The sequence below is a fragment of the Myxine glutinosa genome, chromosome 2 (genome assembly GCF_964187855.1).
Source record: "Myxine glutinosa chromosome 2, kmMyxGlut1.1, whole genome shotgun sequence".
In the NCBI taxonomy this organism is placed as follows: Eukaryota; Metazoa; Chordata; class Myxini; order Myxiniformes; family Myxinidae; genus Myxine; species Myxine glutinosa.
The window spans coordinates 159046699-159071168 of NC_136262.1; the positions used below are offsets into that span (position 1 = coordinate 159046699).

General features: G+C 46.9%; 1 protein-coding gene across 2 annotated transcripts in view; it reads left to right on the forward strand.

Annotated features, from left to right (window-relative positions):
• FANCI (FA complementation group I) overlaps positions 1-24470 on the forward strand; it is a 129749-nt gene that overhangs the window by 74901 nt on the left and 30378 nt on the right. For both annotated transcript variants that reach the window (XM_078771854.1, XM_078771855.1), the window contains exons 9-16: positions 4196-4281; positions 4951-5095; positions 7003-7095; positions 7243-7379; positions 15138-15318; positions 16259-16346; positions 22201-22331; positions 22444-22514. In XM_078771854.1, coding sequence (XP_078627980.1) covers positions 4196-4281; positions 4951-5095; positions 7003-7095; positions 7243-7379; positions 15138-15318; positions 16259-16346; positions 22201-22331; positions 22444-22514 — 932 coding nt within the window. The remainder of the gene's footprint in view (positions 1-4195; positions 4282-4950; positions 5096-7002; positions 7096-7242; positions 7380-15137; positions 15319-16258; positions 16347-22200; positions 22332-22443; positions 22515-24470) is intronic.

Genomic DNA, 24470 nt, shown 5'->3' on the forward strand with positions numbered 1-24470 from the left:
CAACCCACCACGTCTTCCCACCACATCTCCCTATCTCCCAGCAGGTCACTATATCTCCCAGCTCGTCTCCCTAGCTCCCCACCACGTCTCCCTAGCTCCCCACCACGTCTCCCTCGCTCCCCACCACGTCTCCCTCGCTCCCCACCACGTCTCCCTCGCTCCCCACCACGTCTCCCTCGCTCCCCACCACGTCTCCCTGTCTGCCCACCACGTCTCCCTGTCTGCCCTCTACGTCTCCCTGTCTGCCCTCCCCGTCTTCCTGTCTGCCCTCCCCGTCTCCCTGTCTGCCCACCCCGTCTCCCTCTCTTCCCATCACGTCTCCCTATCTCCCCACCACGTCTTTTCATCTCCCCACCACGTCTCTCCATCTCCCCACCACGTCTCCCTCTCTTCCCACCACATCTCCCTCGCTTCCCACCACGTCTCCCTATCTCCCCGGCACGTCTCCATATCTCCCCAGCACGTCTCGCTATCTCCCCACCGCCTCTCCCTATCTCCCAGCGCGTCTCCCTATATCCCCACCACATCTCCCTATCTCCCAGCAGGTCACCCTATCTCCCAGCTCATCTCCCCAGCGCATCTCCCCAGCGTGTCTCCCTATCTTCCCAGCACGTCTCCTTTTCAACCCACCACGTCTCCCTATCTCCCCACCACGTATCCATATCTCCCCACCACATCTCCCCAGCGCGTCTCCCTATCTCCCCACCACATCTACCTATCTCCCCAGCTCGTCTCCCTATCTTCCCAGCCCATCTCCCTATCTCCCAGCCCATCTCCCTATCTCCCAGCACGTCTCCCTATCTCCCAGCACGTATCCCTATCTCCCAGCACGTCTCCCTATCTCCCAGCACGTCTCCCTATCTCCCAGCACGTCTCCCTATCTCCTCAGCACATCTCTCTATCTCCCCAGCACGTCTCCCTATCAACCCACCACGTCTCCCCAGCGCGTCTCCCTATCTCCCCACCACGTCTTCCTCTCTTTCCACCACGTCTTCCTCTCTTTCCACCACGTCTTCCTCTCTTGCCACCACGTCTTCCTCTCTTCCCAGCATGTCTCCCCATCTCCTCAGCACGTCTCCCTATTGCCGCACCACATATCACTATCTTTACACCACGTCTCCCTATCTCCCCAGCACATCTCTCCAGCACATCTCCCTATTTCCCCAGCATGGCTCCGTCTCCCTATCTTCCCACGACATCTCCCGATCTCCCCACCACATCTTCCTCTCTTTCCTCCACGTCTCCCTATCTCCCCACCACATCTCCCTATCTCCCCACCACGTCTCCCTATCTCCCCACCACATCGCCCTATCTCTCCACCACATCTTACTCTCTTTCCACCACGTCTCCCTCTCTTCCCACCACGTCTCCCTATCTCCCCATCATATCTCCCCACCACGTCTCCCTATCTCCCCACCACGTCTTCCTATCTCCCTACCACGTCTTCCTCTCTTCCCACCACGTCTTCCTCTCTTCCCACCACGTCTTCTTCTCTTCCCACCACGTCTTCCTCTCTTCCCACCACGTCTTCCTCTCTTCCCACCACGTCTTTCTCTCTTCCCACCACGTCTCCCTATCTCCCCACCACGTCTTGCTATCTCCCCACCACCTCTCCTTATCTCCTCAGCGCGTCTCCCTATCTCCCCACCACATCGCCCTATCTCCCCACCACATCTTACTCTCTTTCCACCACGTCTCCCTCTCTTCCCATCACGTCTCCCTATCTCCCCATCATATCTCCCCACCACGTCTCCCGATCTCCCCACCACGTCCTCCTATCTCCCCACCACGTCTTCCTCTCTTCCCACCACGTCTTCCTCTCTTCCCACCACGTCTTCCTCTCTTCCCACCACGTCTCCCTATCTCCCCACCACGTCTTGCGATCTCCCCACCACCTCTTCTTATCTCCCCAGCTCATCTCCCCAGCGCATCTCCCTATCTCCCCATCATGTCTCCCCACCACGTCTCCCTATCTCCCCACCACGTCTCCCTATCTCCCCACCACGTCTTCCTCTCTTCCCACCACGTCTTCCTCTCTTCCCACCACGTCTTCCTCTCTTCCCACCATGTCTCCGTATCTCTCCACCACGTCTTGCTATCTCCCTACCACCTCTCCTTATCTCCCCAGCTCGTCTCCCGATCTCCCCAGCGCATCTCCCAAGCATGTCTCCCTATCTCCCCACCACGTCTCCCTATCTCCCCACCACGTCTCCCTATCTCCCCAGCGTGTCTCCCTATCAACCCACCACGTCTCCCTATCTCCCCACCACGTCTCCCTATCTCCCCACCACGTATCCCTATCTCCCCACCACATCTCCCCAGCGCGTCTCCCTATCTCCCCACCACATCTCCCTAGCACGTCTCCCTATCTCCCTACCACATCTCCCAGCTCGTCTCCCTATCTCCCAGCTCGTCTCCCTATCTCCCAGCACATCTCCCTATCTCCCAGCACATCTCCCTATCTCCCCAGCACGTCTCCCTATCTCCCCAGCACGTCTCCCTATCTCCCCAGCACGTCTCCCTATCTCACCAGCACGTCTCCCTATCTCACCAGCACGTCTCCCTATCTCCCCAGTACGTCTCCCTATCTCTCAGCACGTCTCCCTATCTCTCAGCACGTCTCCCTATCTCCCAGCATATCTCCCTATCTCCCCAGCAAATCTCCCTATCACCCCCAGCACGTCTCCCGATCAACACACCATGTCTCCCCACCACATCTCCCTATCTCCCAGCAGGTCACCATATCTCCCAGCTCGTCTCCCTAGCTCCCCACCACGTCTCCATCGCTCCCCACCACGTCTCCCCCGCTCCCCACCACGTCTCCCTAGCTCCCCACCACGTCTCCCTAGCTCCCCACCACTTCTCCCTCGCTCACCACCACGTCTCCCTCGCTCCCCACCACGTCTCCCTCGCTCCCCACCACGTCTCCCTCGCTCCCCACCACGTCTCCCTCGCTCCCCACCACGTCTCCCTCGCTCCCCACCACGTCTCCCTCGCTCCCCACCACGTCTCCCTCGCTCCCCACCACGTCTCCCTCGCTCCCCACCACGTCTCCCTCGCTCCCCACCACGTCTCCCTGTCTGCCCACCACGTCTCCCTGTCTGCCCACCACGTCTCCCTGTCTGCCCACCACGTCTCCCTGTCTGCCCACCACGTCTCCCTGTCTGCCCACCACGTCTCCCTGTCTGCCCACCACGTCTCCCTGTCTGCCCACCACGTCTCCCTGTCTGCCCACCACGTCTCCCTGTCTGCCCACCCCGTCGCCCTGTCTGCCCACCCCGTCGCCCTGTCTGCCCACCCCGTCGCCCTGTCTGCCCACCCCGTCTCCCTGTCTGCCCACCCCGTCTCCCTGTCTGCCCACCCCGTCTCCCTGTCTGCCCACCCCGTCTCCCTGTCTGCCCACCCCGTCTCCCTGTCTGCCCACCCCGTCTCCCTGTCTGCCCACCCCGTCTCCCTGTCTGCCCACCCCGTCTCCCTGTCTGCCCACCCCGTCTCCCTGTCTGCCCACCCCGTCTCCCTGTCTGCCCTCCCCGTCTCCGTCTGCCCACCCCGTCTCCCTGTCTGCCCACCCCGTCTCCCTGTCTGCCCACCCCGTCTCCCTGTCTGCCCACCCCGTCTCCCTGTCTGCCCACCCCGTCTCCCTGTCTGCCCACCCCGTCTCCCTGTCTGCCCACCCGTCTCCCTCTCTGCCAGCCACGTCTCTGTCTTTCTCTCTTTCCCCCCCCCCCCCCCACCCCCCTTAATATTCTAATTTCTTTCCTGGTTGAGCACTGATACAGTAGTACCCCATTATGTATTTGAGGCCAATCCAGGGTAAATCCTCAACTACAGAAACTTGTACTACAACTCATGAGTGACCTGATCTACCTCCTGAATAGCAACAACATAAAGCACATTGCCACTGACCAGTTTGTTTAGGTATCCATGGTGGTGCAGCAAGGTCAACATGTGAGGCTGCACCATCATGCTCTGTGTTGTTTTCACAAAGTATATAATCACTATACTACTACCTCTCCTTACTTCTTGACTTTTAGTCTACCTCTCCTTTCTCTCCTCCCTTGCCCTTGTATCCCCCTTCCATCCTCTGATCATGTATTTCTCATGTTGTCCGTCTCAAATAACTTTATGACAAGGCAGGTGAATGTGTGACTTTAGTTGGACAGTGCCATATTTTTCTCTTTGATTCTCTCGACAGGGTCAGAAGCATGAGGTGCTGGATGGAATTATATCATTTTTCAGCCGCTTGGACCAACGCTGCAAGGAAAATCAAAATTCGCACACGTATGTCATGCATGATCTATCGTTTGAGACAAAATGCAAATGTTCTGTCAATTTTTGAGGGCCATGGCAAATCAGGTGTGCAGGAATGGCAGTCAAAAATGTTGGTTTTCCATCTTTAATATGTGGAAGGTTTCTTTTGTCCTCTCTCCCACCTCTTCCCCTTGCCCCCACTATTTGCTTTTTTATTACCTCCACCACCGAAAGTGGATGGAGGTTATATTTTCACCCCTGTCTGTGTCTTTGTGCAGAATATCTCAAAAAAAGTTGTGGACAGATTTGGACGAAACTTGGTGGACAGTTGGGTGTCTGACAAGGACGAAATTATTAGATTTTGGTGAAGATCTGGATCCAGATACGAGAATTTTTTATTTCTCAAGTGATTCCTCACCATTGAGAGATGGGGCCAAAAACGATATATAGCATGATATTTCAAAAAGTTATGGATGGATTATGACAAATATTGGTGGATGAGTTGGGCAGGTGACAATAATAAGCCAATTTTGGTTAAGGTCCGGATGCAGATCCGGCCTATCGGTGGGATACAAAACAAAATGTTCAGCCTGGTGGAGGTATGGATTCTACTGAGTGCCGTTCTACTTTTCACTGGTAAGCCTGTTATGAATACAGACATTTCATGACTGCTTGTGTTTGTGTGTGGGATTGATACAGGAAAGAGCCCAACCATGCAGAGCTTGTGGATCCATCCCTGTCTTGGCAGAAATTAAGACAAGTGGAGGGCACAGTCATTCTGCATGTGGCTTTCGCCATTGGGTTGGACCAAGGCCTTGGCCGAGAGTTCATAAAAGGCCTCAGGGTTTGTTAAACGCACACTTGTTATGTCTTGCTCACTTTTTTATTTTGCATTATAAATTAAATATCACAAAATACCTTATTTCTTAATGGTAATTTGGAGGCTTTTTCCATTGCTATGTTTCATGGATAAGCAAATTGGACAGTATTTGGGTTGTGTGCTTGTGGGTGTATAACTAAGTTTATTTAGTTTCCATTCTTTTTTTTCTTTTTTTTTCTTCTTTTTTTTAAAGTTTTGCCCCAAAGGGGATGCGAGACATTTTGTGTGTGTGTGTGTGTGTGTGTGTGTGTCTGTGTGTCTGTGTGTGTGTCTGTGTGTGTGTGTGTGTGTGTGTGTGCGTGTTCGTTCATTCGTTCGTTCTGCTTGCTTTAAAAATGTTTTTTCTCTGCAACCGCTTGTCCAATCGATGCAAAACTTGCAGCATAGGAAGGACTCCCCGTGGAGAATATTTTATGAATAATTCTGACATCATAGGTCACATGGTATGGCAGCCATATTGGATTAAGGAAAAAGAAATATGGACATATTTTCCTTCGAAACTGCTCAACGGGAGGAGAGAGAGGGGGGGGGGGGGGGGGGGGGGGAGAAGAAACTTGGCTTATGGCATCAACTCTCCATTGGCTATATAGGGTGAGAATGTTGACGTCGTGTCGGTGAAGTGGTATTCCAGCCATGATTGATTGAATCTAAATCCTTGTCCGAAAAATCTGAAACTTCATATATCTGATCTAAGACCCAATGTTTGTGAATAAAATTTATGACGTTATCGGTCATGTTGTCTGGTGGCCATATTGGACTGAAAATAAAAATGCATTCAAAATTCCAGAACCGCTTAACAGATCGATGCAAAACTTCATACGTATGATCGACTAGCCATGGGGAATACAATTTGAATGGTTTTTTTTCATATTCACCTTTATTGACCCAATTTAGCCTTGATGTGCACAAAAGCGGTCATTAAATATCCTAATAATCAATAAATAATAATCAATAAAGCTACGGATAATGGCAATGTATGTGACATAATGGGGTGCATGGATGATATGGGTATATGGGCCACGATAGTGGAGTGATCAGTTAACGATGTTATTTTTGTTCAGAATGAGCATGCGAGATGAGAGTATGCACTCTATGCATGCTGTTTTGGTTTGTTTTTGTTTTTGTTTTTTCGGCAAACAACATGCTGTACAGTGAATGGAGATGAAAAAGAGGGGTGTCCAAATGTCCTAGGAACAAGATATTCACAATAATCTAAGATGACCAACGTATTTTTTTTCTTCAACATATGTAAACATATATAATATATAAACAATGTATTAACATATATATAGTTAACTCGAAAAAAAACGTTTCCCACAATTATGTGTACCTTTATTTTATTTGTTTTTTTCTATATACATTGGACCACGACCATTTACAAGTTCATCCTCCAGGTGTGAACTATTCTCCCAGGGCTGTGATTGTGCAGCCCCATTCACCAATGCCCTTGTCGGTAAGGGCAGGAGTTTGGAATTTGGCCAGGGTACAAGTGATAAATCGTATGCTTTTTGTTGAAAGACACCGTCGGATCATTAATGTACACCAAGTAATGCTAGTAGAGAGTACACCCAGCTTAATGTCCATCCGAGAGACATGGCATTTTGTGATTCAATGCCGTGCTTGTGACACATCAGTTATACTGCTTCGATTTAGGCCAATACTGGAACCCATACTCGACAGCTCAAAGTTAAATGTGCAACCTCTGCACCATCCCATCAGACATCATTTATATTCTTGTACTCTAATGAAAAACAAAATAAAATGTCGATTTTGTCGGACACCCCACCTTATCAAAGTGGCATGACAGACGGAATGGGGATATCCAGAGCAATCCAGGAATGCAAATGTATGTTAACAATATTATTTTACAGAGTCGACAAGTGGGAGAAGTAGGAAAAGTGCTCTGCCCATTCCAAATTGCACTAGCCATGTCGGTGGCCCGGATTCAAAGATTTGAGGAGCAGGTATTTCTCATCAATACAGTATATATATTGTAACATTTTTGTAATTATCAGTAGAATACAACATTGATTGCAATCTGTTTTTTTATTCTTGATCTATGTTCGGGAAGGTTGGACCATTTAACAATCAACCATTTTTATCTGTTTTAGATCTACGAATTCATGAAAATTACAATCGTGAAGAGCCTAAAGGATTCACAGATGCAGCGATCATCAAGTCTTATTCGAGAGCTCATTCCTGAAGAGTGCCATATCTCGGAGGTCATTGTCGAGACTGTGCAGAACAGGTGTGAGCCACCTTGAGCAAAGTGCAACAAGCTCCATCAGTGCTCCTGCTTTGCTAGAGCAGCCAGAAGTAAAACTGTGCCTATGAAAACAGATTTGCTCATTAACCTACCAGGGTTTACAGTTTATATTTCGCTCTGGTCGTTTTTGGTTCACGAGTTATCAAGTGACCACTATATTCGTCATGTGTGTGCGTCTGTCTGCATGTGTGTCTGTGTGTCTGTCTGTCTGTCCGCAGCATAACTACCCGATGATATCATCCGATCTTGATGAAACTTGGGTGGGAGGTTGATATCATGATCTAGTTGTGTCCTGCGTAGAGTGGGCGTATTACTCCCATTGTGGGCGGAGCCACGCCTGAAAAAGATGTCTTTTTAGGGGGTAATCGAGTTCAAGCTACATCTTCTCCGAGGGGTATGGTGGAATCTGACAGGGGTTTCGATATTTGGTTAGGCCAATGTCATGTGTCTAGCCCCAAGGAACTCGATTTTTCATTTTCGCCCCAAGGTCAAGGTCACAAGGTCACAAAATTTAGAAAAGTAGATTTTTGATGGTTTTATCACATTGTTCGCTTCCTGATAGGGTGAAATGTCGTACATGATCTTATATTATCACATACATCATGACGTTTTCCAACAAATTTCAGAATCTTCGACCTTTGACCTTTGAAGGTCACAAAGGTCAAATTTTCAAAGTTGTCGGAATCGAACTGAATTTTCGGTATTGTGTAGCTAACTAACCTCATAACTGATTATACATTATTGTCTATCTCATTTCAAGGTCAGTAACCTTAGTTTTGACATTTCCAGGCCTGGCCTGTCCGGGCCTGTTTCGGTTATATTCCGTCCTTTGTCATTGAATACCGCTCGCTCGTGAACCATCGTCGTCTCCTGACTTGTTTATTTTAAACTCTATTGAAGTTATTTTGTTATTGTTTATTTGACTTCTTCTTTTATTATCATTGCCACCAAAGGTGGATGGAGTTTATATTTTCACCCCTGCCTGTTTGTCTGTTTGTGTGTGAGCAGGATATCTCAAAGGTTTGGACAAATTTGCGGACGGATTCAGACAAAGCTTATTGGATAGGTTGGGTGTGTGACAACGACGTATTGATTAGATTTTAGTGAAGGTCTGGTTTCGAGAATTTTTTCAAATTGATTCTTCACCATTGAATGATAGGGCTAACTATACAGTAAACCCTCAAATATCATGGGGGTTACATTCCGGGAAAATGCCGCAACAGTTAAAACCGCGATAGTGACAACTAAGGACAATGGGAACAGGGAGAATCGGTTCTTTGGCTTCGGGAAAATATAGAGGAAGGTCGGCGGCAACCAGAAATAAACACTTATCAATTGAAATAAAAATGTAAAATAAATATAAATCATGTTCACATTGAAATAAACATATAAATAAAATAAATATAGTATAAAATAAACAAAAACAAGACTTTTCCCTTTTAAATTAATTCCAACACAGCGCGATGACTTACAAAACAGCAAGGTGCGTGAGGTTAAGAACATTACGTACTCGTACTTTACTCTGCTGTAAATAGAAAACACAAGCAATAAGTTGTGGATGAGTTATTACAAAACGAGGTGGATCGGTTGGTTAGGTGACGAGAAGAAGCAGATTAGATTTTGGTTCAGGTGCAGATGCAGATCCAGCCTATCAGTGGGATACAAAATATATACTGTTCAGTTTGGTGGAGCTACAGTCACGTGAAAAAGTAAGTACACCCCATGTAAAGTTTTGACTTTTTCAATATATTTCAACATACAGCTATTTGATCTTCATTTCAACAATATTGATAGATAGAGATGATATAATACAACAAATATCATGAAACATTTACATTTTGTAGTCCATTGTATAATGATAGTTTGAGCGCAATAGGGCATGGAATGAGTTCAGTTTTCCAAAAACAGCCCTGCTGCTTTACAACTGGTGGTGGAGGTCGTTGGGCCGCACCGTGGTTGTGTGTACCTGGGCGGCTGGGCCACTTGATCCCACAACACCTGGATAAATTTGTGCCGCACATACATGATGTGCAAGTGTCCCATCCTGTTGGAAATAAATCTCCTTGGCGAGTCCACGTCAAGTTCAGGTGTGAGGCAATTCTCCAACATATGCAGATATGACTGCTGGTTGACCGACGCATCAAAAGCTGACACAAGTGGACGTGCTGACCAATCTGCCGAGAAGATGCAACGCAATGAGAGAGCATCCAGGCGGTCAAGTGCTTGTGCCCGGAAAACGTGCCGACGTGGTGTGGTGCTGACCGGGCTGACGTGGTGTGGTGCTGACCGGGCTGACGTGGTGTGGTGCTGACCGGGCCGACGTGGTGTGGTGCTGACCGGGCCGACGTGGTGTGGTGCTGACCGGGCCGACGTGGTGTGGTGCTGACCGGGCCGACGTGGTGTGGTGCTGACCGGGCCGACGTGGTGTGGTGCTGACCGGGCCGACGTGGTGTGGTGCTGACCGGGCCGACGTGGTGTGGTGCTGACCGGGCCGACGTGGTGTGGTGCTGACCGGGCCGACGTGGTGTGGTGCTGACCGGGCCGACGTGGTGTGGTGGTGACCGGGCCGACGTGGTGTGGTGCAGACAGGGCCGACGTGGTGTGGTGCTGACCGGGCCGACGTGGTGTGGTGCTGACCGGGCCGACGTGGTGTGGTGCTGACCGGGCCGACGTGGTGTGGTGCTGACCGGGCCGACGTGGTGTGGTGCTGACCGGGCCGACGTGGTGTGGTGCTGACCGGGCCGACGTGGTGTGGTGCTGACCGGGCCGACGTGGTGTGGTGCTGACCGGGCCAACGTGGTGTGGTGCTTACCGGGCCGCCGTGGCGTGGTGCTGACGGGTCCCCGCAGCCGTGATGCCCCCCCCCCCCCCCCCCCCCCCCCAGAATTTCCATGTTTTAAACGTTTCCCAGTGTGTACCCTGGATTAGAATAGGTACACCGTAACCCTGCGTGTTGTAAGAGACGACGAAGAGGGTTGGCGTCAGGAAGGGCATCCGGCCATAAAAACATTGCCTCAAAAAGAGAACCATGACAATTACAACTACATATGGGCAGGGTACAGCCCGAAGTGGAGATCGGTTTCTGAGGTTTGGGACATGGAATGTAGGGACAATGACAGGGAGATCAGGAGAAGTGGTGGAAGTATTGATCAGAAGAAGAGTGGACATATGTTGTGTGCAAGAGACGAGATGGAGGGGAAGTGGTGTGAGAATGGTGAAGGGTAGGCAGGGCCAGAAATACAAGCTTGTGTGTAAAGGGTGCCCGGAGGGCGTGAATGGTGTTGGTGTGCTGTTTTCTGAGGAGTTTGTAGACAGTGTCGTGAGTGTGACTAGAATGAGTGATAGGTTGATGATGGTGAAAATGATGATTGGAAAGCTCTTGGTGAACGTCATCTCGGGATATGCTCCGCAGGTTGGTCGGAGCGATGAAGAGAAGGACAAGATCTGGTGTGCGATAGAGAAGCTGATGGAAAACGTGAAAGATGAGGAAGTTGTTGTGGTAGGAGGAGACCTAAATGGACATGTGGGAAGGAGTATGGATGGTTTTGAGGGAGTTCATGGGGGTTACGGATATGGTGTGAGAAATGGAGAAGGTGAAAGGATTTTGGAGTTTGCTGATGGAGCTGATTTGTAATACTCAGTTCCAGAAAGAGGATAATAAGCTTGTTACATACACGTCAGGTGGGTCGACGACAAGCGTTGACTACCTGATGGTGCGTAGGCGAGATAAGGGGCACCTCCTGGACACAAAGGTGATCCCGGGGGAGGAGGCTGTTTCACAGCACCACTTGGTTGTCTGCGGCATAAGGGTGAAAGGTGCGAGGAGAGCTCGGCGGGTGAAGTACCAACCGAGAATGAAGGTGTGGAGGTTGAAAGAGGTGACAGTAAGGGAGGCATTAAAAGAGAGGCTGAGTGGGGTAGACGATGATGTTGAGCTTGAAAGTGGTTGGATGTAAATGAAAGCTAGTCTGTTGGGAGCCGTTGGTGAGGTATGTGGATGGACAAAAGGACCACCGAGGCACTCGGAAACATGGTGGTGGGATGATGAAGTTGGAAAGAGGATTGACGAGAAGAGGAAGAAGTTCAGGGAGTGGCAGAAGGCGAAGGGTACGGGAGCAGAAACAGCAGAGCATGAAAGTTATAAGGCAGCCAAGAAGGGCTGCAAATAAAGAGGTAGCAAAGGCGCAGGAAGCATGTAGGAAAATGTTCGGAGAACGCTTGGATTCGGAAGAGGGTCAGAGAGCAGTATTCAGGATTGCAAAGCAGATAGCGAAAGAGAGGTGTGATGTGATGGGGGTGAGTTGCTTGAAGGATGAAGTGGGACAAATCGTTGTGGACCCAGATTAGATGGAATTAAAGGAAGATGGAAAAGATATATGGAAATGCTGTTGAATACAGAGAATGAATGGGATGGCAACATAGAGAGTAACCCAGTTTTAGGACCGGCAGAGAAGATAACTGAGAAGGAAGTTGAGGAAGCGATAAAAGCAATGAAGAGTAGAAAAGTGGGAGGGCCGACGGGAGTTGTGGGAGATATGTTGAAGGCAGCAGGAAGTTGGGGTGTGAAGAGAATGACAGAGATCTGTAATCTGGTGGTGAAAGAAGGCGGCATTCCAGTGGATTGGGAACTGAGTACCCTCGTCCCTCTATACAAGGGGAAATGTGACCCTCTGGAGTGTGGCTCGTACCGAGCGATAAAGTTATTGGAGCATGGAATGAAGGTGTTGGAGAGGAGGATAAGGAAGAAAGTGAAGATCGACGAAATGCAGTGTGGATTTATGCCAGGAAGAGGAACGACAGACGCGCTTTTTATTGTGAGGCAGTTGCAGGAGAAGTACATGGAGAAGAGGAAGAAGTTGTTTCTTGGGTTTGTTGAACTGGAGAAAGCATTCGATAGGGTTCCACGCAAAGTATTGACATGGGCATTGAGGAAGTTAGGAGTGGAGGAATGGTTGATCAGAGTAGTGATGGCAATGTACAAAAGAGCGCGCACAGCTGTAAGGACGAAGGACGGGAACAGTGGTGAGTTTGAGGTGAAGGTGGGAGTGCATCAGGGGTCGGTACTAAGTCCACTACTATTTGCAGCTGTGATGGAGGTGCTGGCTCAGAACGTAAAGGAGGGTTTACCGTGGGAGTTGTTGTATGCAGATGATCTGGTGTTGATTGCGGAAAGTATGGAGGAACTGAAGGAAAAGATGAACAAGTGGAAGGAGTGTATGGAGACAAAAGGTCTGAAGGTGAATATCGGAAAGACGAAGGTGATGGCAAGTGGTAAAGCATGTGGTGAGGTGGAAATAACTGGGAAGTGGCCCTGTGCTGTGTGTAGGATGGGTGTCGGAGTGAACTCCATTCAATGTACAATGTGCGCTGAGTGGGTTCATCAAAAATGTAGTGGTCTGAGAGGGTCATTAACCAGTGTGGCAGCTACATTCAAATGTAAGGTGTGCACAGATGGAGCTGCAGATGGAGGAAATGTTGAGTTGTATCTTGGAGACGGTGTGAAGCTGGAAGGTGTGAAAACATTTTGCTACCTCGGAGACATGCTGAATGGAGGAGGTGGATCAGACTCGGCAACGGTTGCTCGAGTGAGATGTGCACGGAAGAAGTTTCGGGAACTGAGTGGCGTGCTGATGAGGAGGGGAGTGTCATTGAAGCTGAAGCGAAAGGTGTATGCTGCATGTGTGAGAAGTGTTATGATTTATGGGAGCGAGACATGGGTAATGAACGTAGAGCAGCAACGAAGGTTGGAAAGGGTGGAAATGTGAATGGTTCGATGGATGTGCGGAGTATAATTGAGAGAGAGGAAGACAAATGATGAATTGCGAAAGATGATGGGAAGAGAGCCTGTGATTGATGCTGTGAAGAGGAACAGGTTGAGATGGTTTGGTCATGTGTAGAGGAAGGATGAAAGTGACTGGTTGAGAAGAGTGATGGAAATGAATGTAGAAGGAAGTAGAGGACAGGGAAGACCGAGAAAGACTTGGCTAAAGATGGTGGAAGAAGAAATGCGGGCAAGGGGGTTAACAAGGAGAGATGCAGAAAATAGGGCAAGATGGAGAACATTGTCATGGGGACCGCAAGGCTAACCCCCGCTCTAGCAGGGGAAATGGCCTTAAAATGCATGTGGTGTTGTTGTTGTAGTCCATTGTATAATTTAAATAAACATAAATGCGAATTTCGCATGTGGAAAAAGTAAGTACACCCCGACATTTATCACTACTTCAAATACCTAAAATTAGAATCAGGTGCACCAGCTCAGGTGCAAATGATGAGAACATCGTTGAAGAGGATCTTGGAGGAACCTGTCATTTAAACCTCAGACATGTAGTTTGGTTTGCTCTTTGTTGTTGAATTGTGCAGCGTCACCATGCCTAGATCAAAAGAGCTCTCTGAGGCCTTCAGAAAGAAGGTTATATATGCCGACGAATCTGGGAAGGGATTTAAAAAGATCTCCAAACAATTTGAAATTGATCGTTCGACTGTCCGGAAGATCATCTACAAGTGGAGAAGATTCCAAACAACTGCCAACTTGTTCAGGCTAGGCCGCCCCAGCAAGTTCAGCCCGAGAGCAGACCGCAAGATGCTGAAAGAAGTCTCTAAGAACCCCAGAATGTCATCACGGGACCAACAGGTAGCTCTTTCCACTGTTGATGTCAAAGTGCACGAGTCTACCATTAGAACGAGGCTGCACACATTTGATCTACATGGGACGTGTGCCAGGAGGAAACCTTTGCTGTCCAGAAACAACATCAGGGCAAGACTAAAGTTTGCCAATGAACACCTCGGCAAAAACCAGCACTTCTGGAACAATGTGCTCTGGACAGATGAGACAAAGGTGAGACAAAGGATGAGCTATTTAGCCACAGTACCAGAAGACATGTTTGGCGAAAACCAAAGACAGCATTTGACCACAAGAACCTGATACCAACTGTAAAGCATGGTGGTGGAAATATTATGATTTGGGGCAGCTTTGCTGCATCAGGGCCTGCGCAGCTCACCATTATATAATCCACTATGAATTCTTCATTGTACCAGAGGGTGCTTGAGGATAATGTGAGGCCATCTGTCGGAAAGTTGAAGCTCAACCGAAGGTGGACCTTGCAACATGACAATGACCCTAAACATACCAGTAAATCCACCAAGGAATGGCTGAAAAGAAAGAAATGGAGGGTTCTGGAATGGCCAAGTCAAAGCCCAGATCTAAATCCCATCGAGATGTTGTGGGGGGATTTGAAACGAGCTGTGCATGCAAGAAACCCCTCAAACATCGCACAGCTGAAAGAATTCTGCATGGAGAAGTGGGCAAAAACTTCTCCCAGTCAATGTCAGAGACTGGTAGACAGTTAAAAGAAACGCCTACTTGAGGTTGTTTCTGCCAAAGGGGGCAATACCACCTATTAGTGCCAAGGGTGTACTTACTTTTTCCACATGCGAAATTTGCATTTATGTTTATTTAAATTATACAATGGACTACAAAATGTAAATGTTTCATGATATTTGTTGTATCATATCACCTTTATCTGTCAATATTGTTGAAATGAAGATCAAATAGCTGTATGTTGAAATATGTTGAAAAAGTCAAAACTTTACAAGGGGTGTACTTACTTTTTCACGTGACTATGTGCTCTACTTACTGAGCTCTACCAATATGCTTTGAAACAGCTTTTTATTGAATCTTTTTTGTTGATGATTGTATGTGAACTCTTCACCTTTCCACCCCTTCTCTACCATTCCTTACAGCACTTTGGGCTGGGACCATGTCACCCAGGGATTGTTTCATCTTGGGTTTGTTCTTCTTGACTCATTTGGACAAAAGTCTGGTCCTGGCAGGAGAGTTTCTGAAGCTACTGTTGGGCCTTTTAAGACTATCAACCAGCTGGCTTGTGCACTTGGAGCAAAGATTCTTTTGGAAACTTTTAAGGTTTGAAGTCTGCTGTGTATTCATTTCGTCCTCACTTTGAGTTAAAAGAGGCTTTGCATGTTTGAATACTGTGTAACCAGTTTTGATTTTCAATCCAAAATTTGAAGGAAAGATTGCAATACTGTAAAGAGTATTTCAGAATTGTCGTCTCTTCATTTACATTGCACAACTTGCATAGCAGTTTTGTCAGCATTGGCTTGTCTTGTTTATTGTCACCAGAACTTGCCTATTTTATTTCATTTTACTTTTGTCGTGATGCAATGATCCAAGGTTCAAAATTGTCGTTGTCTTGGTGTTATGCATTCTCTACCTTGTCCTTTTTTTCTTTTCTTTTTTTTATGCAGTGAGATAAAGCTCCTGCTGGAACTTGTGGTATATTTCTTTAATTAGAACAACTTTGAGACATCATCGTGTACTTTTACATGAATTATAAGGACATTATGAGGTTATGGACATGCAGTGACCGACATGCTCAGATGGTAATGTCAGAGGCCAACTCCTTGTCTACATGTTATGCACAAGCTACACTGTGAGGTTTTTTTTTTAAGGCTCATTGCAGTGAAGTGGCCAATCCCACAGTCACCTCAGCGGCCTCTTGCAACAGTAAGAAATACCAAACCTGGGAAGTAAGATGCAAGTTAATAAAAGTCTGTTCATCTGATTCTTAAATTGCTGTAGGTTTCAGATGGAAGATAAAACTGAGGGTGGTAAATCATTCTGGGGTCTGACTGTATGGGGAAATGCAAGATGGTGCATTTTGCTGCATTCTACAAGTATGCAGGATGGCGCAGTATTGGTGACATGTAGAAACCAATTGAATTTGTTGAAAGTGAACGATCGGAACTATGAGGTTTAGATATGCCGGAGAAAAATACAATAATATTTTCATTTACCTGATCCTTTTTGACTTCATTAATTTTGCCAAACTTTATTTTTGCAGGTCCATGAACCCATGCGAAGTGAAATCCTCGAACAACTTTTGAACCGAGTTGTCACAAAAGCTTCATCACCAATCCGACAATACCTAGGTATAGAGAGTTTCATTTTCTTTTTATATTCTCCCAGATTTTTCATTTTGAGCATCAAAATGGAGCCATTGGATTTCAAAAAGGAAATAAATGTATCATCAACTTTGGGTTTTGTCAGTTTACCACTTCAATAGCACACCAAATGTCAGACTTCAATAGCACACCAAATTTTCAAAACTACTTGGTTTCTTGGTTTGATGTTTGTCATGATTCATTTGTTATGATTCGGTTTGCCATGATTTTTTGCTCAGTTATGTAACCATTGTTCAATTGTGCAGGATCATAACTGGAATCTATTTGATCACTTTCATATCAAATTCTATTTTCTACTCTCACTTTGGTACACTTTTTGTGATTGCAGAGCATACCTCATTTCACTTCTTCCACTGCACTGCTCTTGCCATAATCTATTAATAATACTGTTACGTGTGTGGGAGTAGGTAATGAAATACCTTCGTCCAGATAGAATTGTGTAGGTTTAACGTGTTCCATATGCCGTGAAACCACCTCGATGTATCTAAGTTAGGGCCGGATGTCCGTGTAAGCATTTATGTGTCTCCATGCGAGGGGTGGAGCTATGCTAATTAGGTAAGGCATAAGGATAAATTCCCAGTGTGTAAATGCCCCTGTGATTTTTCCCTTCATTCTTATAAAACATTTACTCGGCCAGCCATACACTCGGCACGTAATTACAAACAACATAATCGCCGACGGTACCCAGACATTATGACCTCGCCCAGCCGAATATTCTCGATGGGCATCAAGAAGGGCCGTGAGGCCCCGCCCCAAAGGGAATGATTGGTCATGGCCATGGACTGAAGTGGTGGGGCACGGGATTGCTTCGAGTGTGACGTCAGCGAAAAGAGGGGAGGGTGCGTTTTCCTCTCTCTCTCTCTTGGTCCTGGCTTTGGTCGTGGGCGGTCACGTTTTGCCTGTGTGGGCACCTGTGAGGAGATCTGTGAAAGCTTTTGGTGCTTTTTGGGAGCTTTGCAAGTGGAAGGGAGGAGGTTTTGGTGGCTGTGTTGTTCTTCAGAGGCGGAGGAGGCCGCGAGCGAGCCGAAGGAGGTCGACCTATCTGCTTGCCTCATGCCAGTGGCTGCTCAAAGCGCGGCGCCACCGCCATCTTGTGCGCTTCCCGCACTGTGGCGTCGAGCTTCAACGACAACCAAGTTCCCAAAGTGCTCATCGAGACCAGAGCTGAGTGCCGGCAGAAACATTATTTATTTTTACTTTAGTTTTCCCCTTGTTCGTACGACAGACGCGCTCTTTATTGTGAGGCAGTTGCAGGAGAAGTACATGGAGAAGAGGAAGAAGTTGTTTCTTGGGTTTGTTGATCTGGAGAAAGCATTCGATAGGGTTCCACGCGAAGTATTGACATGGGCATTGAGGAAGTTAGGAGTGGAGGAATGGTTGATCACAGTAGTGATGGCAATGTACAAAAGAGCGCACACAGCTGTAAGGACGAAGGACGGGAACAGTGGTGAGTTTGAGGTGAAGGTGGGAGTGCATCAGGGGTCGGTACTAAGTCCACTACTATTTGTAGCTGTGATGGAGGTGCTGGCTCACAACGTAAAGGAGGGTTTACCGTGGGAGTTGTTGTAGGCAGATGATCTGGTGTTGATTGCGGAAAGTATGGATGGACTGAAGGAAAAGATGAACAAGTGGAAGGAATGTATGGAGACAAAAGGTCTGAAGGTGAATATCGGAAAGACGAAGGTGATGGCAAGTGGTGAGGTGGAAAGAACTGGGAAGTGGCCATGTGCTGTGTGCAGGAAGGGTGTTGGAGTGAACTCCATTCAATGTACAATGTGCGCTGAGTGGGTTCATCAAAAATGTAGTGGTCTGAGAGGGTCATTAACCAGTGTGGCAGCTACATTCAAATGTAAGGTGTGCACAGAGGGAGCTGCAGATGGAGGAAATGTTGAGTTAGATCTTGGAGACGGCGTGAAGCTGGAAGGTGTGAAAACATTTTGCTACCTCAGAGACATGCTGAATGGAGAAGGTGGATCAGACTCGGCAACGGTTGCTAGAGTGAGATGTGCATGGAAGAAGTTTTGGGATCTGAGTGGCGTGCTGATGAGGAGGGGTGTCGTTGAAGCTGAAGGTAAAGGTGTATGCTGCATGTGTGAGAAGTGTTATGATTTATGGGAGCGAGACATGGGTCATGAACGTCGAGCAGCAACGAAGGCTGGAAAGGGTGGAAATGCGAATGGTTCGGCGGATGTGCGGAGTATCGTTGAGAGAGAGGAAGACAAATGATGAATTGCGAAAGATGATGGGAATAGAGCCTGTGATTGATGCTGTGAAGAGGAACAGGTTGAGATGGTTTGGTCATGTGTTGAGGAAGGATGAAAGTGACTGGTTGAGTAGAGTGATGGAAATGAATGTAGAAGGAAGTAGAGGACGGGGAAGACCGAGAAAGACTTGGCTAAAGATGGTGGAAGAAGAAATGTGGGCAAGGGGGTTAACAAGGAGAGATGCAGAAAATAGGGCAAAATGGAGAAGATTGTCATGGGGACCGTAAGGCTAACCCCCGCTCTAGCAGGGAAAATGGCCTTAAAATGCATGTTGTTGTTTTGTTGTTTGTATACGAGTCCGAGTGGATGCTCCTCAATATAGGAATTCGTTTCACTTCACCTTTCGTTTTATTGCCTGCATTATTTTCATTAATCCTTTATTTGTTGCATTTTCAAGCACCCACATAGGATTGTGGGTGGTGAAGCTCACCTGCATCAGGAGCAACAGCCATTCAAAGACCTCGCAGAGACCCCCTTAGATCCAGATTTATTTTTATGCTGTGAACACACATTGGTACATCATGGGTTGTGGTCAGTTTTCATCAAAATTGTGTGTGTAGTTTTGGAGAAGAGGTCAAATACCTATTTTGATGCAGTCAATACACCTTCGTTGGGCATCAAATATGAAGCTTGTGGCCAAGTTTAATCAAAATCGAGTGTTTGGTTCAAGTGATAATGATTCACTTCTGGTTCCGATTCCATGAGTTCGGTCGTGCCGATTCTCGACTCCTCCATTTTCCTCAATGATAAGTACTCCCGGTCGTTTCGTCGGTTTTTCTGCTGTTTCTTTTGCTGTGTCTGTTTTGCTGTTTGGTTTTAGTTCGGTTTTGTTTTAAAATTCATGCAAATAAAATAAATAAATAAATTCCTCCATCCCCCCTCCCCCACCACGAGCACGTGTTGTCTCTACCTTCCCCTCCTCACCTTCACCATCTTGCCAACTTCACCTTCCCTCCCCATGGCACTTTGTGAAGTATTCACCATCCTCCTTCATGATCTCTTTCAACCTTTCTCTTTTTACTCGGATCTGCTTTTACCTAACCATCAAAATATATATAGACTTGGCATTTAATATGGAATATTTTTTTTTCTTGACTTGGATTTACTTTCTTAACTCAGTATATCAATCTGGTGAGTTTCTTTTACACTTTGGTGATTTATTTGTTAAAAGAACCATGTCACTGATTGTCTGTCGCAGCAAGAAGTCCACAACAGGATTATATCACAGGTGGCGTGGCAAAATGTACGGACAGGTGCATTTGATGATTGGCTTCACAGTCGGGTACACAAGGGTTGTTGCGTTCTGTATTAGTGGAAAACAACTGCTGCACGTCTCCAAAAGTTATTGCCGCTTCCTCTGGAGATGGTCCGTCAACTCGACAATGCTGTTTGTCATGGAGTGGTGGCTTTACGAAATTACGGCATGAAACAGCATGCTATTGCTCGGCATTATGGCATCACTCAAGGTCAGGTGTCAAAGATCCTGAAACGAAATGCTCAGACGGGTGTCCCTACTCCAATACCGTGGCCAGGACGTCCCCGCAGAACCACAAGGAGGGATGATCGCCAGCTGCAAAGGTTAGTCCGCAATGGCCGTACCAAGTCAGCTAATCGGCTTAGGGCTGAGTGGCAGCAACTGACAAATGTGCCTGTATCCAGAAGGCTAGTCAACCAACGACTGGTTCAAGCAGGCTATCGTGCCAGGCATCCCCTGAGAAAGCCAGGCCTGACCAGACAACACCACCAGCGCCGATTGCAGTGGGCCAGAGAGCACCGTCAATGGCAGCCAGGACACTGGAATCACGTGATCTACAGTGACGAGTCTAGATTTCTGGTCTATCATCAAGATGGCCGCGTCCGAAAGCAGACAAGTGCATGAAGCCTACAACAAAGATTGTATAGTGCCAAGAGTCCAAGCTGGAGGTGGTGGGGTGACCGTTTGGGCTGCTTTTCATGCAGGGGGCAAAACTGACCTGGTTGTTCTGAATGGAAACCTGAACCAGTTCAAGTACAGGGCCATTCTGGAAGAAACATTGCTTCCATTTGCTCGTGCAGCCTTTCGAGGAAACCTTGTCTTCCAAGATGACAATGCACGGCCTCATCGTGCTCGCATGATCCAACACTTTCTTGCTGACCGTGGTGTAGAGCATATGGAGTGGCCTGCCTTGTCCCCGGATATGAATCCGATAGAGAACTTGTGGGCAGAATTAACGCGTCAAATCGACCATTTGGACCAGCAGCCGACCTCTGTGCGTGAATTGCAGCAGGCTATTGTCACTGCATGGCAAGCGATTCCTGTCCAAACCTTGGCAAATCTCGTGAACCAGCATGCCTCAACGTGTACGTGCTCTCCTGAATGCTCGTGGGGGTTACATGAAGTACTGAACTGTAATTTTACTGTCCTTAATCCCAGTCGTAATTTAACTTTTGTTTTTGTTAAAAAAAATTTTGTTTAATGTGCAAAATAAAGAGATACTTCTGGAAAACGTACAGAAGTTTAACACAGTACTGTACATGAATTGAATTCGATATCAGTTTACATCACTTTCAAGGATCAATTTATTTGTTTCGAAATGTCAAATGTGGTTTTTGTTTCTTTTAAAGGTCACATTAACAAAATCTAGAATAATTTCAACATAATTCCAATGAACTTTTGGTTCTAAGACATCTTGAAAAGTAAGTTCACCCCCACAAAAAAAATATTCCATATTAAATGCCAAGTCTGTATATAACAAAGGATCCCCCCATACCTTACTAACGAAATGCTTATATACACCTCCACGTTCCTTCGAGCTCCGCTGCATGTGGCTTGTTGATCTGGTTTTTGTTGTTCTTCTTTTTCCCCCTCTTTGAACCTCTGTCTGCAATCTCCGTCCTCCCAGCCCTCCTGCCCTCATTTTGGTGAATAGTCAGACGGTCTTCACAGTACCGTATTTGTTTTGAAATGTTTTAAAATGCTAACTACTTCCTTCTCTCTGTGTTGTATTCTCTCTTCTATTGCAATTCACTCTTCCTCGTCCTTTTCCAAAGGCTGTTTTCAAATCGCTCTTTAAATTATTCAGAGTCTAAAAATTCAATCTCTTACAGTTCTTTCTTTCTCCAATCTCTAAACTCACCTTTATTCCACCCCTCCTCAAACGGTTTCAAACGCTTCTCTGACTTGAAAATCTCAAGAACCCCAGCCTGCAATGGATGCTTGTATTTCATTAATCGTTCCTTTTGTACATTTTCAGTGTCAACCCCTTCCCTGTCCTTCCCAAATCCTTCAAAACTTCCCCCTAACCCTGCCCCTTCAAATCTTCCTTCTCACCCCCTCCTCCTCCTCCTTCTCCTCCTGTTCCTCAAAGTTGCCTCTTAACTCGTCCACAAAGCTGCCTCCTTGCCCCCTTCCTTTCTCTTTCAAATCATTCCTTCACCTCCTCCAATCTTCTACTTCGTTCTGCCCCATATATTACTCCTCACTGTGCCTCATCCCATCACCACCTCCCTATTAGAAAAAACCTTTGCTTCCTTGTTTTTGGTGAATTGCCCTTGAATTGCTGTCGCTGTCTTTCCAGCACTGCTGTCAGATACAGTGATGTCTGCACCACTCATTCTGTATGAGTGCCTTCCCAAGGTGCAGGAAGTGTTTGATTACCTTTGTTACCTACCCCCCTCTGCAGTGCTGGGCCTCCTTAAGGCCATCCAGGTAGGCAAAGGTCTGCTTGCAAAAGAAATACCAAGTTGATTTGCCATTTATTTTTGGATGAAAGCGGTGCTTTCTGTCATTGTCTGAATTTTCTCACATCCCTTATTTGCAGCCATTACTGAAGGTGAATGTCGGCTTAAAGGACTCGCTTATGTTGGTACTGCGCAAATCCATGTTTGCACGGTGAGTACTTTCCTTGGGCGACACAGGATGTACCATTTAACAGCTTTTACGTGTGTCTAAATATTTTTTGTTCTTCAAATGTACCCAGGAAAGTAAGATTATTGTGCATTAACTTAACAAAACCAATATTGTCTTCTCTTTTTACCTCCGCCACCAAAGGTGGATGAGGTTATGTTTTCACCCCTATCTGTCTGTTTGTTTGTCTGTCCGTTTGTGAACAAGATATTTCAAAAAGTTGTTGATGGATTTGAACGAAATTTGGCAGAGATGTAGTGTATGTGACAATGACGAAATTATGCGATTTTGGCGAAGATCCGGATTCGGATCCGGCTACTATAATTTTTTAGGTGATTCTTCACCATTGGGAGATAGGGCCAAAAACAATACATAGCAGGACATCTCAAAAAGTTGTGGATGTATTTGGACGAAACTTGGTGGACAGGTTGTGTTTGTGACGAATCGATCCTGCTCCGGATCAGGAACTGCCTTTCGAGGCCATTTTTCCCCGCAGAGCAGGGATTGGCCTTTTTTGGGTACCGTGGGCCCCTTTTTGAAGCAATGTTTTATGGCCGGATGCCCTTCCTGCCGACAACCCTGTCAGACGCCTCTTGCGACACACAGGGAATTACCAGTTAACTGGTACTCAATTTGCCGACCTCCTTTGCCATTTGCTCCGGATCAGGCTCGTATAATTTTAAAAGTGATTCTTCACCATTGAGTGATAGTGCTAAAACGGACATATAGCAGGATATCTCAAAAAGTTATGGAAGTATTTGGACGAAACTTGGTGAATAGATTGGGCGTGTGACGAGGACTAATCAATTCGATTTTGGTGAAGATCCAAATACGAATGGAATACGTATGGAAGACGTTTCGGGAACTGAGTGGTGTGCTGAAGAGGAGGGGAGTGTCGTTGAAGCTGAAGGGAAAGGTGTATGCTGCATGTGTGAGAAGTGTTATGATTTATGGGAGCGAGACATGGGTAATGAACGTAGAGCAGCAACGAAGGTTGGAAAGGGTGGAAATGCGAATGGTTCGGTGGATGTGCGGAGTATCGTTGAGAGAGAGGAAGACAAATGATGAATTGCGAAAGATGATGGGAGTAGAGCCTGTGGTGGATGCTGTGAAGAGAAAAGGGTGGAAAATGCGAATGGTTCGGTGGATGTGTGGAGTATCGTTGAGAGAGAGGAAGACAAATGATGAATTGCAAAAGATGATGGGAGTAGAGCCTGTGGTGGATGCTGTGAAGAGAAACAGGTTGAGATGGTTTGGTCATGTGTTGAGGAAGGATGAAAGTGACTGGTTGAGAAGAGTGATGGAAATGAATGTAGAAGGGAGTAGAGGATGGGGAAGACCGAGAAAGACTTGGCTGAAGTTGGTGGAAGAAGAAATGCGGGCAAGGGCGTTAACAAGGAGAGATGCAGAAAATAGGGCAAAATGGAGAAGATCGTCATGGGGCCCGCAAGGCTAACCCCCGCTCTCGCAGGGAAAATGGCCTTAAAATGCCTGTTGTTGTTGTATTTGATTTTGATTTGATGGATGATTTTAATTAAATGTGATTCTGTATTGTGATTTTCTGGTCTACTCTGGGATACAAAACGTAAACTGTTTACCTGGCGGAGGTATGCTCTCTACCGAGTGCCGTTCTAGTTTTTAAGCTGTGAAGCCACTTCAATATTTGGCTATGTCTGTCTGTCCGTCAAAAATGAGGAAGACAAACCTTTCTAACCCACCGTGTTGAATTCTAAAGGTTAATTCTCATGGGTTCCAAAGGGTTGTTGTTGTTGTGATGCTCTAGTCAGTTCTGGTAGGCTATCAGCTAGGGGGGTCAACCGGTACCAAATTGAGGGAGTAAGGCTAATAATGATTTTTGACAAGGTTTTTACCTCTAGAATAAGAAAATATGTTCGCAAATTCAACGATGTAGCTAAATGTGTGTTATCACCCATTTTCAAA